Genomic DNA, 13,518 nt, shown 5'->3' with positions numbered 1-13,518 from the left:
ACGCCGTAGTGAAGGGCTCCGGAAATTTCGACCACCGGGGTTCTTTAACGTGCACTGACATCGCACAGTACACGAGTCTCTAGAATTTCTCCCACAAAGAAATTCAACCGCCGCGGCCGGGATCGAACCGGCGTCTTTCGGGGCAGCAGCCGAGCGCCATAACCACTGAGCCACCGCGGCGGCTCGAGTAGTGCAGCAGGGGACACGGGGATCAGTGGAGGAAAAGGGAGAGGGGGCCTAGATGCGCATTAGCCCAGGGCCCCCACTTTTCTTAATCCGGCCCTGCCCGGTGTTCACCAACGAGTATCAAGATCTGACAGCTCTAAGGAGTGCTTGAATTTGCTCTTGACCTACTCCCGCGGGGCTCTAACAGCGCATCGAGAACATGGAGCTTACCAGTCCGCGGGTGCCGATGTATGTAGGAAGCCAGAGGATGAGCACCGTCATGAGGATCTCAATCTACACCTGCAGGGTGGGCGGGCTCGCCGAGAACACCAGCAGGTCCACCGCGGTGGCCACCAGGGCACCGATCACGCCTGCGTCATTCACGGCACCGTGAAGGATAATTTTACCCGGCTCCCCACGAGTAAGCCTGGAGTGTTATTGCGATGGCAATAAAAGTGTCATCGGGGAAAAAAAAATTGTGCCATCGGTCATAAAATTATACCGCTGGCCGCAGGAAAACGACGTCACCAGAGCGAATAATTCCCGTTGGCTGGGGGAAATGACGTCACCAGACCTGGTCATTCTCGTTAGCTGGTGGTAAGAGACCTCACCAGACCGGGTCATTGGCTGAAGGAAGGTGACGTCACCACACCGGATAATTCCCATTGGCTGGAGGGCAGGGACATCACTAGACCGGAAGTGACGTCACATCCCTAAATATATCAACAGCTTGGTTTGGTTTATTGGGGTTTAACGTCCCAAAGCAACTCAGGCTGTGAGGGAGGCCGTAGTGAAGGGCTCCGGAAATTTCGACCACCTGGGGTTCTTTAACGTGCACTGACATCGCACAGCACACGGGCCTCTGGTATTTAGCCTCCATCGAAATTCAATCCCCGCGGCCGGAATCGAACAAGCGTCTTGGGTCAGCAGCCGAACACCATAACCGCTGAGCCACCGCGGCGGCCCTCAACAGCTTCTAATGCTATCGAATTAAAAGTCAATGTAATTAGGTGTTCCTGTGCATTTTTTGCCTTCGTGACAACATCTGACTGTGCGAGTATATAAACGGAAGTGCGGGGTGTCGAGTGCTATCACTTCACCGTAACGGACCACCCACATTACTTTTGCGGCGAATACTGCAAACTTATTATTCTATACCTCAAAGTCTTGCTAATGATTTCGCCGTTAGATTATTTCGCACACACTAAATTTCGCAAACCGAAAATGCAGGTCTCTATAAGGCAGGTCTCTCTATAAGAGGAAGGAGCGCACAGAAGGGCACGTAAACCCCAAGTACATGGACTGTAGTAGGTGCCCGTGGTGTCCATGCGCCCACCTCGCATGGACACCACGGGCTGTGGTGTCCATGCGTTACCGTTTTAATGTAGAGTTGTCAACCGAGTACCGTGATCTAAGGGTATACCTCCATTCTTAATCAACTTAAACGTTGGAATTTATTTCTCAGCAGGCTACAATAGGAAAGAAATGGTCGCAGTACTGTGGCCATCTCCTACGTGCACAACGCTCTCGCCATCTATTTAGAGCTGAGGAATGCCGGTAAGGTTTCTTCGAAGTTGAGCCTTTGGATGATGAGCTTTATAATGTATACTTTCAGCCAACGTTTGGGGATGGAACTAGGCCGTTAATTCTGCCCAGAAATTCTCCCCTACAAAAGTAGGATTTTCATGGGCCTGCCTATGGGTAAGAACTATCCTGCCTATGGGTGAGAACTATTCAGCAGCCTATAAACTTCTCTCTGGAGCACCGGCCAATGGCAATTACCCGTGCATTTACGGAAGAGCTATAACAAACCGCCGTCCTGAAGATCGCTAGCCTAACCACCAGCGTCCATCCTGCACCGCGATTAGAAAGGTTATAAAGCTGGGCAAGTTGGTCAATTCACTGTGATATACAACGAGACAAGTCAGGAATAGAAAGGAAAAAAAAAGGACCTTATGGTACTTCCGCTGTGACGTTTCCTATTCACTGCACCTGTGGTTTATCGCACCGCATCTCATATGAACGGCGGTCCTTGCGCAAGATTTCATCAACGTTGATAAACCCAGCTGCACATTACCCGTCACGGACGGTTTCCCCAAGGCGGGACCGAGAGTTGAAAGCGGTTTGAATGCGTGCGCACTTCGTAGTCCAGCTCCAGATTTAGGTCAATTACGGCCGCTCAGTGCAGATCGACCTGAGTTATACCCCCGTGACGTACAGTGCTTCCAGCCCGAATGCAAATAAGGCAAGAGGTTGAAAACAAGAGCAAGAAGTGGGCTTGGGCAGGGCATGTAATGCGAAGGGAAGACAACCGCTGGTCCTTAAGGGTAACGGAGTGGATTCCAAGAGAAGGCAAACGTAGCAGGGGGCGGCAGAAAGTTAGGTGGGTCGGTGAGATAAAAAAGTTTGCGGGAATATGGTGGCCGTGGCTAGCGCAGGACAGGGTTACTGGAGAGACATGGGAGAGGCCTTTGCCCTGCAGTGGGCGTAGTCAGGCTGATGATGATGATGGTGGTGATGCTGTACACTTAGAGCAACGCCCAGTTAGTCCAGATCCGAGAAAGATGGCTGCTAGGGAAAGCGACCAGTCTTGTAGATGGCGACGTGGACTGCTGGCTCGTGCGGCATGGAACCATGAGTTGGTTGGACGGCCTCAAACAAAATGGCACATACCCACTACGGGGGAGTGGCCAAGGCACAGAAAAAAAATGAGCGCAGCCGCGAGCATGGCTTCTCGTCTTCCTCTTCTTAATGCAGAAGTAGGGGGCCAATCTACAGAAAAACAGCAATCTTTGTTTGTCTCTAACCACCTCTTTAATTTACGACAGTAGAATTTTTTTCCCTCTGCGCAAACATCATTGGGGCCGCATTTGGTCGAGGCATTATGTCGCGACAGAAAACTTATTCCACTGCAGCGAAAACAATCACGGATGCGGCAAGCGCGAGCTTTCGTCTTCACGGTCTGTCCTCCTTGGTGTTCGGTCCACAATCTGGAAGGGGTCGAAGATGCAGGACCGTAACTTGGTGAGCGTGAAAAATTAACGTGCTTTTTAGCCCCTCGCATAGCTGCCGTGATTAAACAGGACAAAAGAAGAGACGCGTTTCGACCCCTTTCCCAAACGTGAACCCCAGAGATATCCGCTCCGCGAACTCCACCGAACGAGCGGGGCTGACTTCTCGACATCTGCAACCATCGAAATACCAGACCCCTTACAGCGGCGCTTAGCTACAACCAGTCGCTGTGCGATCTTATTGCGGAAGTTCCCGCGCATTTTCTTTTCTCAGGAGTCTAACCTTACATTCGATTAGCTATCCCAAAACGAGTGGGGTTCTTTAACGTGCACTGACATTACCGCAGGTGGTCGAAATTTCCGGAGCCCTTCACTACGGCGTCCCTAATAGCCTGAGTCGCTTTGGGACGTTAAACGCCATAAACCAAACCAAACCAAAACGAGTGGTTCCGCAGCGGCTCCAAAAGTGGTCCCTCAAAGAAGCTCCCTGCGGAATACCATACACAGCAGCTACCCTAGAGCGTCAAACGAATTCCCCAGTATCGCTTCAGAGCATCCCACGTGTCCCGTAGTGGGTCCCTAATTTTAACGCGATAGCTTTAAGGCTCCCGTTCCCCAGATAATTCGCCGCCGTCGTCGGCGTTATGAGCGAAGAATCCCAAGAGAAGCAGCCTAGGTGGGCCGACTAGGTCACGTGACCGTGTGTCGTCATCCCAATCTGCCCACCGGATTATGAGCAGGCGGACCACAGTGGCAGGTGGCAGTTAAATTAATGATAGTTTGCGAGAGGTTGCTCGGGAAGAGCAACCTGGGTCGCACAAGACCCACCGGTGGCAGCACATGCCATGGCAGGGCAGTGAAATAAAAGGTAGTGGAAACGTAGTAACGGCTGCTGTTGCAGCCTTTTTTTTAACCCTTACTACCTGTGTACTATGTTCCTAAGACCTTGTTCCTACCTCAAAAGAAAAGTAGTAACAAGGTAGAGACTTCTGCTGTTACTACGTTTTTTGGCAGTCATTACACTTGTACTACCTCATTATAACCCTGGTAGTATCCATTACTACGTTGATCTGGAAATAGATGATAGGAATATGCACACGTATGTACACTAACATTCCTGGTTACATTGCTACTCAGTGCCCCATGTTTTTATATAATGAAAAGGGTTTCCTGAATGGCAGCAAATCTAACAATCTAGCAAATGTTACTGCAGGTAGTTACTGTTGCTACCTCTCCAGAGGTAGTAAATGTTACTACCTTCCAGTTACTACGCACAGTTACTACATAGGTAGTCATATATGTGACGGTTGTTGCTAGCCCAAAATGTAGTAACCTCAACTACCTTTTTTTTTTTAGAGTGTGGCGCATCGCTTAACCGTTGCACCACTGCACCAGGAGTGGTGAAAATCCAGAGTGACCAATTCCGCATATACGGGCATTCACTCATTAACGCTGTCGCATCATACCCTTAAAGGGATACTGAGGCGGTTTTCGAATCGGCTAACCTTCCAGGGTTTTGAAGTAGTGTCATTGCTGATCACGTCTGTGAAATTATTTTTTCGATTTTGGCTAAAACAGTGGCGCAATCACCAATTAAAACGCGATGTTTAAATTTCCCGCGCCCCGCGCGAGCGCAGGAGAGGGGAACAGCGGAGAGGGAAACCTCGTCCATGTCGGCCTGCGTGACGTCATGTTGAGGAGCCGGGGATGCTTCGGCGCACCCGAGCGCGCTTTCAGCGCGCGTTGTTTCTCGTGCTGCATGCGTTGTTCCTCGTACTACGTGCGTTGCGACGTACAAAGCGTGTCAGCCGACCTTGAGAATCAGATTCAACAGGTGCTACTCTGCGTTCGTGTCCACGAACAACTACGACCGCGACTGTGTCGTCTTCCACTGTTTTCCGCAAGACCACAAGCTCGCAGCGCAACCGCTCGCTGCTGTGACGAAGAGTTCAAGCCCACTAAAGCAAGCTTACTCTGCTCGAAACACTTTCGTAAGAGCGGCTACAGGCAGAGCTTGTCCTAGTGTGATCTCTGGAGATTTCTGTCGAAAAGGCGCGGCTGAACCATGACACAGTTCCATCGATTTCCTCGCGCATAAGAGGCGTGTCACCATTCTGAAGAAGCGCCTCTTTTAAAAGTAGAAACCTGCTCACTTAGCCCCTGAAGAAACCTTATAGAGGCTTAAGCATGTGTCGCTCTCCTCAGCTTAGGTGCGGCCAGACCACCTGAGACGTGCTCAGCAAGGCTCGGTTAGTGATTTTATACTCGGTTGGACGTTTCCAAGCAAGCAAGCAAGCAAGCAAGCAAGCAAGCAAGCAAGCAAGAAAGCAAGCAAGCAAGCAAGCAAGAAAGCAGATCAAATCACAATAAAGCAAAGCAAGCAAGCATCGAAGCTCTTCATATGCGGCATCTCGTTTAATCCTAGCTAAGCAATTAAAATGAAAGCGTTCGACGTTGATTTCGGATGCAAATTTATGAGAGAAATGAATGCCAACCGAGTTTTTGCAAAAAAACACCGCAACCTTACTCGGTTTCTTCATCAAGTTGTGGCAGCGGTCGAGTTGCAGCTAGCTTGGCTTTTAAACACACATATAGTTGGCAACTACTTCACTGAACCTAAACTGCAAATCTAGGAAGGGCGAACGTTTCCGAGGCAGCGATTAATATTTTCTGGCATCTGCTGAACGCGCCAGGAGTGAAGCGTATTTGTGCGCGTTTCCAGCGCACCATGATTGCGTCACTATCTTGTGGTCGCATGCCTCGCAGTGCTTGGCCACTGCGCTTCGCTAATTTTGACACGAACTTTGTGCTCCTTCATCGTTCACTTGAAATACTTTCTTGCCCCAACCTGCAACGCCGGGTACTGAGAACAGGATTTACACAGTGCTTTGGGCCTTTTCTTTAGGATGACGCTCTTCCGGGCGAGCCAGGAGGCGTCCGGTGGTGGTAATTGACTTGAGTATTGTTCGCACCCCTTCCTTTCCAAGAGAGAGAGAGAGAGATAACTTTTATTTTTCAGCTCAAGTCCGAGCCTTCTTATCTGCCCGTTTGGTGGGCGTTATTTATCGGCGGTGGCGGAGTGGGGCCACGTGTCCCTTGGATGCGTCGGATGTGGGCGGCGAGGAGCGGCCAGAGGGTGGGCTGCAGAGAGGTTGGTGGAGCGGTCCATCGGGCCCACGTGAGGTGAAAGGGGGGAGGCAAGGTATGCGAGGAAGGTATGGTGGGAGAGTTAGTGGCGCGGGGGCATAACCAATATGTATGAATGTTTGAGGGGTGCTCTCCGCACACGAGACAGGCGGGTTTGCCCGGTTTATGAAGGATGTAGTGGGAATACAGTTCGCAGGGAAGGGAGTTAGTCTGTGCCTGTCGAATTAGAGTGGCGTCAGCACGGCAAAGGAAATGGGAGGGTGACGGAAGGGTTCGTCGCATGTGGCGCAAATTGCGAAGGTGTTCGCGGCGGTCCTGTCGGTGTGTAGCGCGGTCTGCCTTGGGATTATAATGGGCTGGCCAGGCAGTTGGAGGGCCCGGTGGTATTTTTTCACGGGCCAGAGCATGAGCAAGCTCATTCTCCGGTATACCTTGATGACCAGGAATCCAGTCAAGGCGGACATGGAGCGTAGGGTGGGCTGTTAGGTATTGCAGCAAAGTGTCTAGGATATGGGGAGGGAGTTTTTGAGATTCGAATGAGCGTATGGCAGCCTGAGAGTCTGCACGTATGGTGATGGTGGAGGAAAGGTGGTCGTGAAGCGTAATCGCCTCTGCTATGGCCAGCGTTTCTGCGTCGGTTGAGGAGGGCACTCCTGTGTGGAGATGCGTGGAGGTGCTTCGAGGGCCGACTACTGCAGTAACTACTTGGTGCTCGAGGATATGGGCATCGGTATAGTAAGTGTCGTGGCCCAGTGCGGGTAAATGGTTCGCCAGTGCTTCACGCCGCCCGGGATTTATCGTTGGAGACATGTGGCGTGGAATGGGTTTTACAGTAAGACGCGGGAGGCTTTTCCACGGGGGAGCAGATGGTTGAAGCGAGGGTAGTTGGGAAATGGTGTGTCCGAAAAGGCTGAGGAGGTCTCTGCCTTGCTCGGAGGTAGAGAGACGGTGTATCTGGGCTCGGTGGTGTGCTGCTGCGCGTTCTTCGAGGGAGTTGAAAATGGTGGCGTCTGCGATCAGAGCATTTGCGGCGTAGATGGGAACTCCCATGGCTAATCGAGTGAAGCGACGCAGAGACGCTTCCAGTTTGCTTACTTGAGAGGATGTGAGGCGTTGATAGGGGTAGGAGTACATGACCCTCGAATAAACGAGTGCTTCTATAACTCGACGGAGTTCGTGTTCTCTGAGTCCATGCTTTTGACGAGATATACGGGACAGCATGTGGCGAATTTGGTTCAGTGGTTGCAGGAGTTGGCTAAGCCACACGTTGTACTTGCCATCTTGTTGAAAAGTGAAGCCAAGGATCTTGATGTGGCTCCGTCGGGGAATAGGGGTTTGCGCGAGAGAGAGTTGAATGAGTTCGCGGTAGGAAGAAGCGGTTTTTTGAGGAGCGTTAGAAACCACGATGTATTCCGACTTTTCGGCGGAACAACTCATACCTATGCGGCGTGCATGCTCCTGAACGACGTCAAGGCCTTGCTGCAAAGTGGATTCTAGTTCCCCGGCGTTTCCTGTGGTAGACTAGAGAGAGATATCATCCGCATATATAGCGTGGCGTAGGCAGGAATTTCAGCGAGTTTTCGGGGCAGTTCTTTCATTGCCAAGTTGAAAAGCATAGGTGAAAGAATGGATCCCTGTGGTGTACCTGCGGTGAGGGGAAAGGGGGCGGAAGGTGTGCCGTCGGGGCCAATGATTCGGAGGGTCCTGTCTGTAAGAAAGTCTTTGATGTAGTTGAACATGCGGACCCCAGGCCGAGTGTCTGCCAGGTTGGTGAGAATTGCGGAGTGGGCGACATTATCAAAAGCCTTTTTGATATCCACGCCGGTCAAAACTCGAAGCTGTGCGCTGCTTGGGAAGGCGTACAAATCCTCATAGATTTGCCGTCCAATGTCTTGTGTGCATACGTGGGCGCGGAATCCGACCATAGTGGGAGCAAGACAGCGATTGGTATGCAGGTGCCATTCGAGGCGGGTAAGGGCCATCTTCTCCATCAGCTTCCCTAGGCAAGAAGTCATGGATATAGGTCGGAGGTTAGTGATGAGCGCAGAGGATTTTCCTGGTTTCGGAATCATAATTACGTGTGCCTCTTTCCACGCAGCGGGAATTTTCCCGGAGCGCCAAACAGTATTAATGATCTGAATAAGTTCGTCTAGTTTTGAATCGGGGAGGTTACGGAGTATACCATAGGTAATTTTATCTGGGCCGGGTGCTGTGTTTCGCTTAAGGGAGCGTAGAGCAGCCTGAAGTTCGGCGAATGTGAAGTCAGAATTCATTCCTTGCTCGTCTGCTTCTTCTTCGGTGTAAGGGTATGACGGGGAGCTGGCAGGAGAAGTAGAGGATGGGTAAAATTGATTTCGGATTTGCTCAGCCAGCTCTTCTTGTGAGACGGAGAGGGCCAACTGTAGCTTTTGAAGTGTGTTACGAGGTTTACCCTGTCCAAGTAGAGTGCGCATAATGTGCCAGACTTTTGGAGTGTGGAGTCTCTCGACCATGTCATCGCAGAGCTGAAGCCAGTTGTTCGTGGCTAGTTGGTCAGCGTATTCTTGGGCTGCTTGCGTTAGTTCAGCAACTTTTCTTTTCAGTGCGTGGCTAGATCTACAGTTGCGCCAAGCTTTTATGGCCCGGCGACGTTGTTTCCATAGCCCAAGTAGGTGTGTGTCAATGTATGGATAGTCGGGAGATCGGTGGATATGTTTGGTGTGTTGGGAGACGGTCTCCATAATGGCGCTACACCATTTTTCGGGGTCCTCGAGTGAGACTGATAAGGAGTCGAGGGCCGGCCGAGCCTTTGGCCAGTCTACGAGCATAGTGGGAGGTAGATGTGTTCCGGGTGGTCTGGAGGGTCGCTGGGACGTGAGCGTTATCTGAAGAATACAGTGATCACTCCCCATCGTGTCACCCGTATTACTCCAAGAAGCGCGGAGATCGCTGCGAATCCATGCAAGGTCGGGGTTTGTGTCGGATTGCGCTCCACATCCTAGACGTGTAGGCATGAACGTGTCATTCAGGAGGGTGAGGTGATGAATACTGGCGAAGCGGTCGAGTTTTCGTCCGGAGGCTGAAGTACGGTCGTATCCCCATGCAGGGTGTGGGCAGTTGAAGTCACCAAGAAGGACGAAAGTAGTAGGGACATTAGAGGCAGGGAGGGCCGTATGCAAAGGTGGGATGCTGGTTTTAGAGTCGGAGGGAGTCCAGTAGCAGTTTAAAATCGTGATACGGTGACCCTGATAGGTGGAGTGTGTCAGGACATGCTCTTTCGTCCCGGAGTTGAGGTGGGATGTATCTTCCTGAATGGTGGGTATCGTTCGCCGTATGTATGTAACCGTCAAAATCGGCGGAGGAGGGGGCGTTTGATGTCCTTTTCTCTTCATGACTGTACTTGGCTGAGTAAAATGGTCGTAACCTGGAAGAGAAAAGGCACCGTGCGTTTCTTGCAGTGCGATGACGTCTGGGTTAACGCCTGTAATCCGCATGTGTTGCAAGAGGGCATTTTTCTTGCGACGAAAACCGCGGCAGTTCCACTGCCAAATAATTAGAGGGTTTTGGGGTGGAGATGTGTGTCGCATGATATCACTCATCATGCGGGTCTTCCTCCATGGTGTCGAGGTTAGGCACAGGAGGGGCGCTTGCGCGCTTTCGAGGGGGAGCATTGGAGTCTGTGTCGGGAGAGCATGGGGCAGAGGACGCGAGGGAGAGGAGATGGTGCTCTAGTTGCTCGACGCGAGCCGTCAGTTGTTGTAAGGCCAATAGGACGGGAGCAAGGGATTGCTGTATGAGAGCAATAGTGTTGTCGGTAGGGAGGGGTGAAAGTGGAGTAGGTGTGGAGGGACGTGAGTAAAACCGGTGTTGGAAGGACGGGGGAGGGGGTGCGATGGATGTGGGAGATGGACCGCTCACCTGGTGACTTGGTGGAGTCTGTGACTGCATCACGGAAGCTTGCGGTTTAGTAGAGGAGGTGGAGGTGCTGGTTGCCGCACCAGAAGTGGTGGACGGTGGCCGCTTGGCAGAGGGCTTGGTTCGAGATTGACTTCTTTGCGCGGTCTCGTGCCCCGGGCTGTTGCTGCTGCTGTTGCTGCTGCTGTTGCTGCTGCAGGAGAGCTGAAGGGCCTCGTAGCGGTTCGAGGTAGGCAGGGGCGGCCAGATGGTCGCGTCGGCTTTAGGGGGTGGAGGGGCGGCGCGGGCGCGATGGCGTCGTTGGGCGCGGTGCCACTTTAGGACTGCAGCGTCGGCGTCTTTCCTTGCGGGGCACTCAGGATGAGACGGTGTGTGGTCGCCCTTGCAGTTCCAGCAGTGTGGTTCACATTCATGTGGGGTAGTCGTTGGGTCTTGGTCAGGAGGAAACGGTTGGCTGCAAATCGAGCACCGAACAAGGCTAGGCTTGTTAGGACAGACGTCGGCACGGTGCCCTATGGCGTGACAATGCGTGCATTGTTTGCTGTGGGGCTTTTGCGGGTAGACGCGGTACACTCCGCTGTAGAAGACGGCATAGCGTGGTAGACGGGGCCCTTCGACGGTGAGCAGAAGTGTGTTGGTACGACCGAGACGGCGGGCGCTTAGTAGTCGGGTGCCGTCAACACGAAGGTTAGCGGCAAAGTCGTCTTCGGTAAAGTCCATGGTGATGCCGTGTATAACACCACGGGCGTTAAGGGGGTCGTTAGCTACGTACGAGGTGACTTCGTACTGGGTGTTGTTCAGTGAAACTTGCTTGAGTTGGAGCAGCTTGTCAGCAGCGGCTGGGCGGTGGGTATCGATGGCCAGGATGTTTTGCGAGGTGCGGAGTTTGATGTAGGTATTGTCACGTTCAGTCTTGGTTAGGCGGGCGGAATCCATGACGGACCGACAGAGCACAGGGAATAAAGTGTTGCCGAGGTTGAGGTGGTTCGCAAATTTCATGACGATCGTGGCTGCGGTGGCTTGCCGGGGCGCCGCGGGAGCACAGTGCTTGTGATTCAGCGCCTGGGCTGCTGACTGGCTAGGCGAGCTCCCCGCCGTTCCGGCTGCGAGCATGCTGGCGAGCGCGGGGGGCGTTGCCCCGGCGGTGCAGATGTAGGCTTGGCTTAGCGCGCCCGGCGTGGGCGGCCAGCCAGATGCTGATGTGCCAGAAAACGGCGCAGAACGCTTGGAATTTTGATTACCAGGCGTACAGGCGATGAAGTAGCACTCCTATAGACCGGTTGGTGGCGATCCGAGGTCAGGAACCTGGACATAGACGTGATTTTGCTGGAGCTCGGTGTGCGCACAGCCGATCACGGTGGCGCTGGTGGCGCCCTCCCTCCTTTCCGAGAATACGAGCCGATGTTGTGCTGGCACCTTTTACGCATGGTCTGTATCGCGTCTTTGACGCTGGCGTATGCTTGTGCTAGGCATAGAATTTTTTGCTTGTGTCTTTTTTGGTTTCAGGCGATACGTGGAATGAGCAAACTGTAGTAACCTTTTCTTCGGTGGTCAGTAAAAAAAAATAGTCGCCGTATTCGCTGTTACAACGACACGGAAAGCTGCGATCTGCCCCCAACGCAGCGCCAGATCCGCATCGGCAGCTTCTCCAGTCCTCAAAGTGACGTCACGACCCAAGGGCGTCCGCAGAATTTTTTGCAGGGGGGGGGCCATTGGTTGTTGGCGCCGGAGGGGGGGGGGGGTATATTCGTAGCGAAAAGGCACTATTTGCGGAGTAAATTTATTTATTTATATATAAATAAAAAATAAGTAAAATACACACATGAAAGAAAATTACAAGCAGCAAATTAAAGCGCGGATTGTAGAGATACATTGGAGTTTATCAACAAAGAAACAATTAAAATTAATAAAAATGCAAAAAGATACTATCAATACTCGAAGTGCTCAGTCTTACTGCATACGGGTTCTCGACTCACCCGAATTGATGACCAGCACACAGCGCAATATATTCACAAACACGCAACTACAGTCACTCAGTCAGTCTTCCTTGAACAGCAACTGTAGGCGCCTCGGATTTTTCTGGGCGAATTGCGTAGTTACACGGGTGATAAATTCATTTCTGTGCTTCATTACACGCTCTCAGTGCACAGTCATCATATATATTGATTGGAAAAATGGTTGAACGAGTACGTTGAAAACAAAAGATGACTATATATACAACGAAAACTTATTTACAAGATAAATGCACGCTCGCAGCTTCATACACCTCGCTCCATCTTGCTCGCGCATCCGCACAGTCGAGCAACCGCACACACACTGCTCGCCGCTCGTCGTTTTCTCGTCCGCTGTCTTGGTTGTTCTCACCTTCGTTGACAACCCGCCACTAAAAACACCGAAGCACAAACACAGAGGCGCGCACACGTGCAAGGGCTTACTTGCCACAATATCCACGAATGCGCACTTTTGGGGTGTAAGGAACGCCGCGCGACTTCCGAGGGGAAGGGACACCCGCAACTAATTCGGCCGGAAAATTTGTTTTTGTGCTTTTATGGGGTTCAGAGCCCCAAAACGACTCAGGCTATGAGGGACGGAGTAGTACAGAGTTTCGGATAATGTCGACCACCTGGGTCTCTTTACCATGCACTGACACGCACAGTACATGGGCGCTGTTGTGATTTGAGGCGCAGCCAGAGGTGACAGGCGAGCCAGGCAGGCGCCATCGGGCTGCGTTGACCAAAGGCGCTGGTTTTCGGAGAAGACGCAAGGAACGCTGGTGTGGGGGCGCCTCTGGAGACTGCGTCGCCGTGAACAAAAGCAGCTAATCCCCTTTGCCGAAGGTTCTGAAAGCGGCGCTTCTACCGCACCGAGCTCTCCCGTGGATCGGAGGAGACAGCGCGCGGCGGCGGCGCCAACTCGTCGCCCGCTTGCCCCTGAGCAGCCCGACAAAGCGGGGGTGGACACGGCTGATTTGTCCTTCCCCCCTCAAGAATTCATCGGTGGCCGGCGTACGAACGTATCATGATTATAGCGAGCGACCTGTGCCCTGTGCACTGTCTGCCTCCGTGTCGCTATCTCTCTAGAGATCAAAGAAACAGACACCCATCTCAAGACGGCTCGAAGCACATGCTCGCCGGTGCCGCTGCATGTCTGCAACAGGTCGTCCTTCAGCAGAGCTGGCGGTGGCGTGGTTTGAAAACGGCGGAACGACGCGCGCCCGGACGCGGCATTTCGCAGATGTGACCAAGCGTCGAAGCGGGGCTGCTTTTACCCTTTTGGCTGAGCGCACCACCGCCCCTGGCGT

General features: G+C 52.5%; 1 protein-coding gene across 1 annotated transcript; it reads right to left on the bottom strand.

The window, feature by feature from the left end:
* Positions 1-420: 420 nt before the first annotated feature.
* On the bottom strand, positions 421-11,550 carry LOC149372387 (uncharacterized). The gene is made up of 2 exons (XM_089586224.1): positions 10,221-11,550; positions 421-536 (listed from the first exon to the last, which is right to left on the bottom strand). Exons 1-2 carry the CDS (start codon positions 11,328-11,330, stop codon positions 531-533), a joined length of 1,116 nt encoding a protein of 371 aa, XP_089442350.1. The 5' UTR covers positions 11,331-11,550; the 3' UTR covers positions 421-530.
* Positions 11,551-13,518: the final 1,968 nt, after the last annotated feature.

Source organism: Amblyomma mixtum, chromosome 1 (assembly GCF_055824585.1).
Source record: "Amblyomma mixtum isolate Tamu chromosome 1, ASM5582458v1, whole genome shotgun sequence".
Taxonomy (NCBI): Eukaryota; Metazoa; Arthropoda; class Arachnida; order Ixodida; family Ixodidae; genus Amblyomma; species Amblyomma mixtum.
This window is presented reverse-complemented; position numbering and strand designations above follow the sequence as displayed.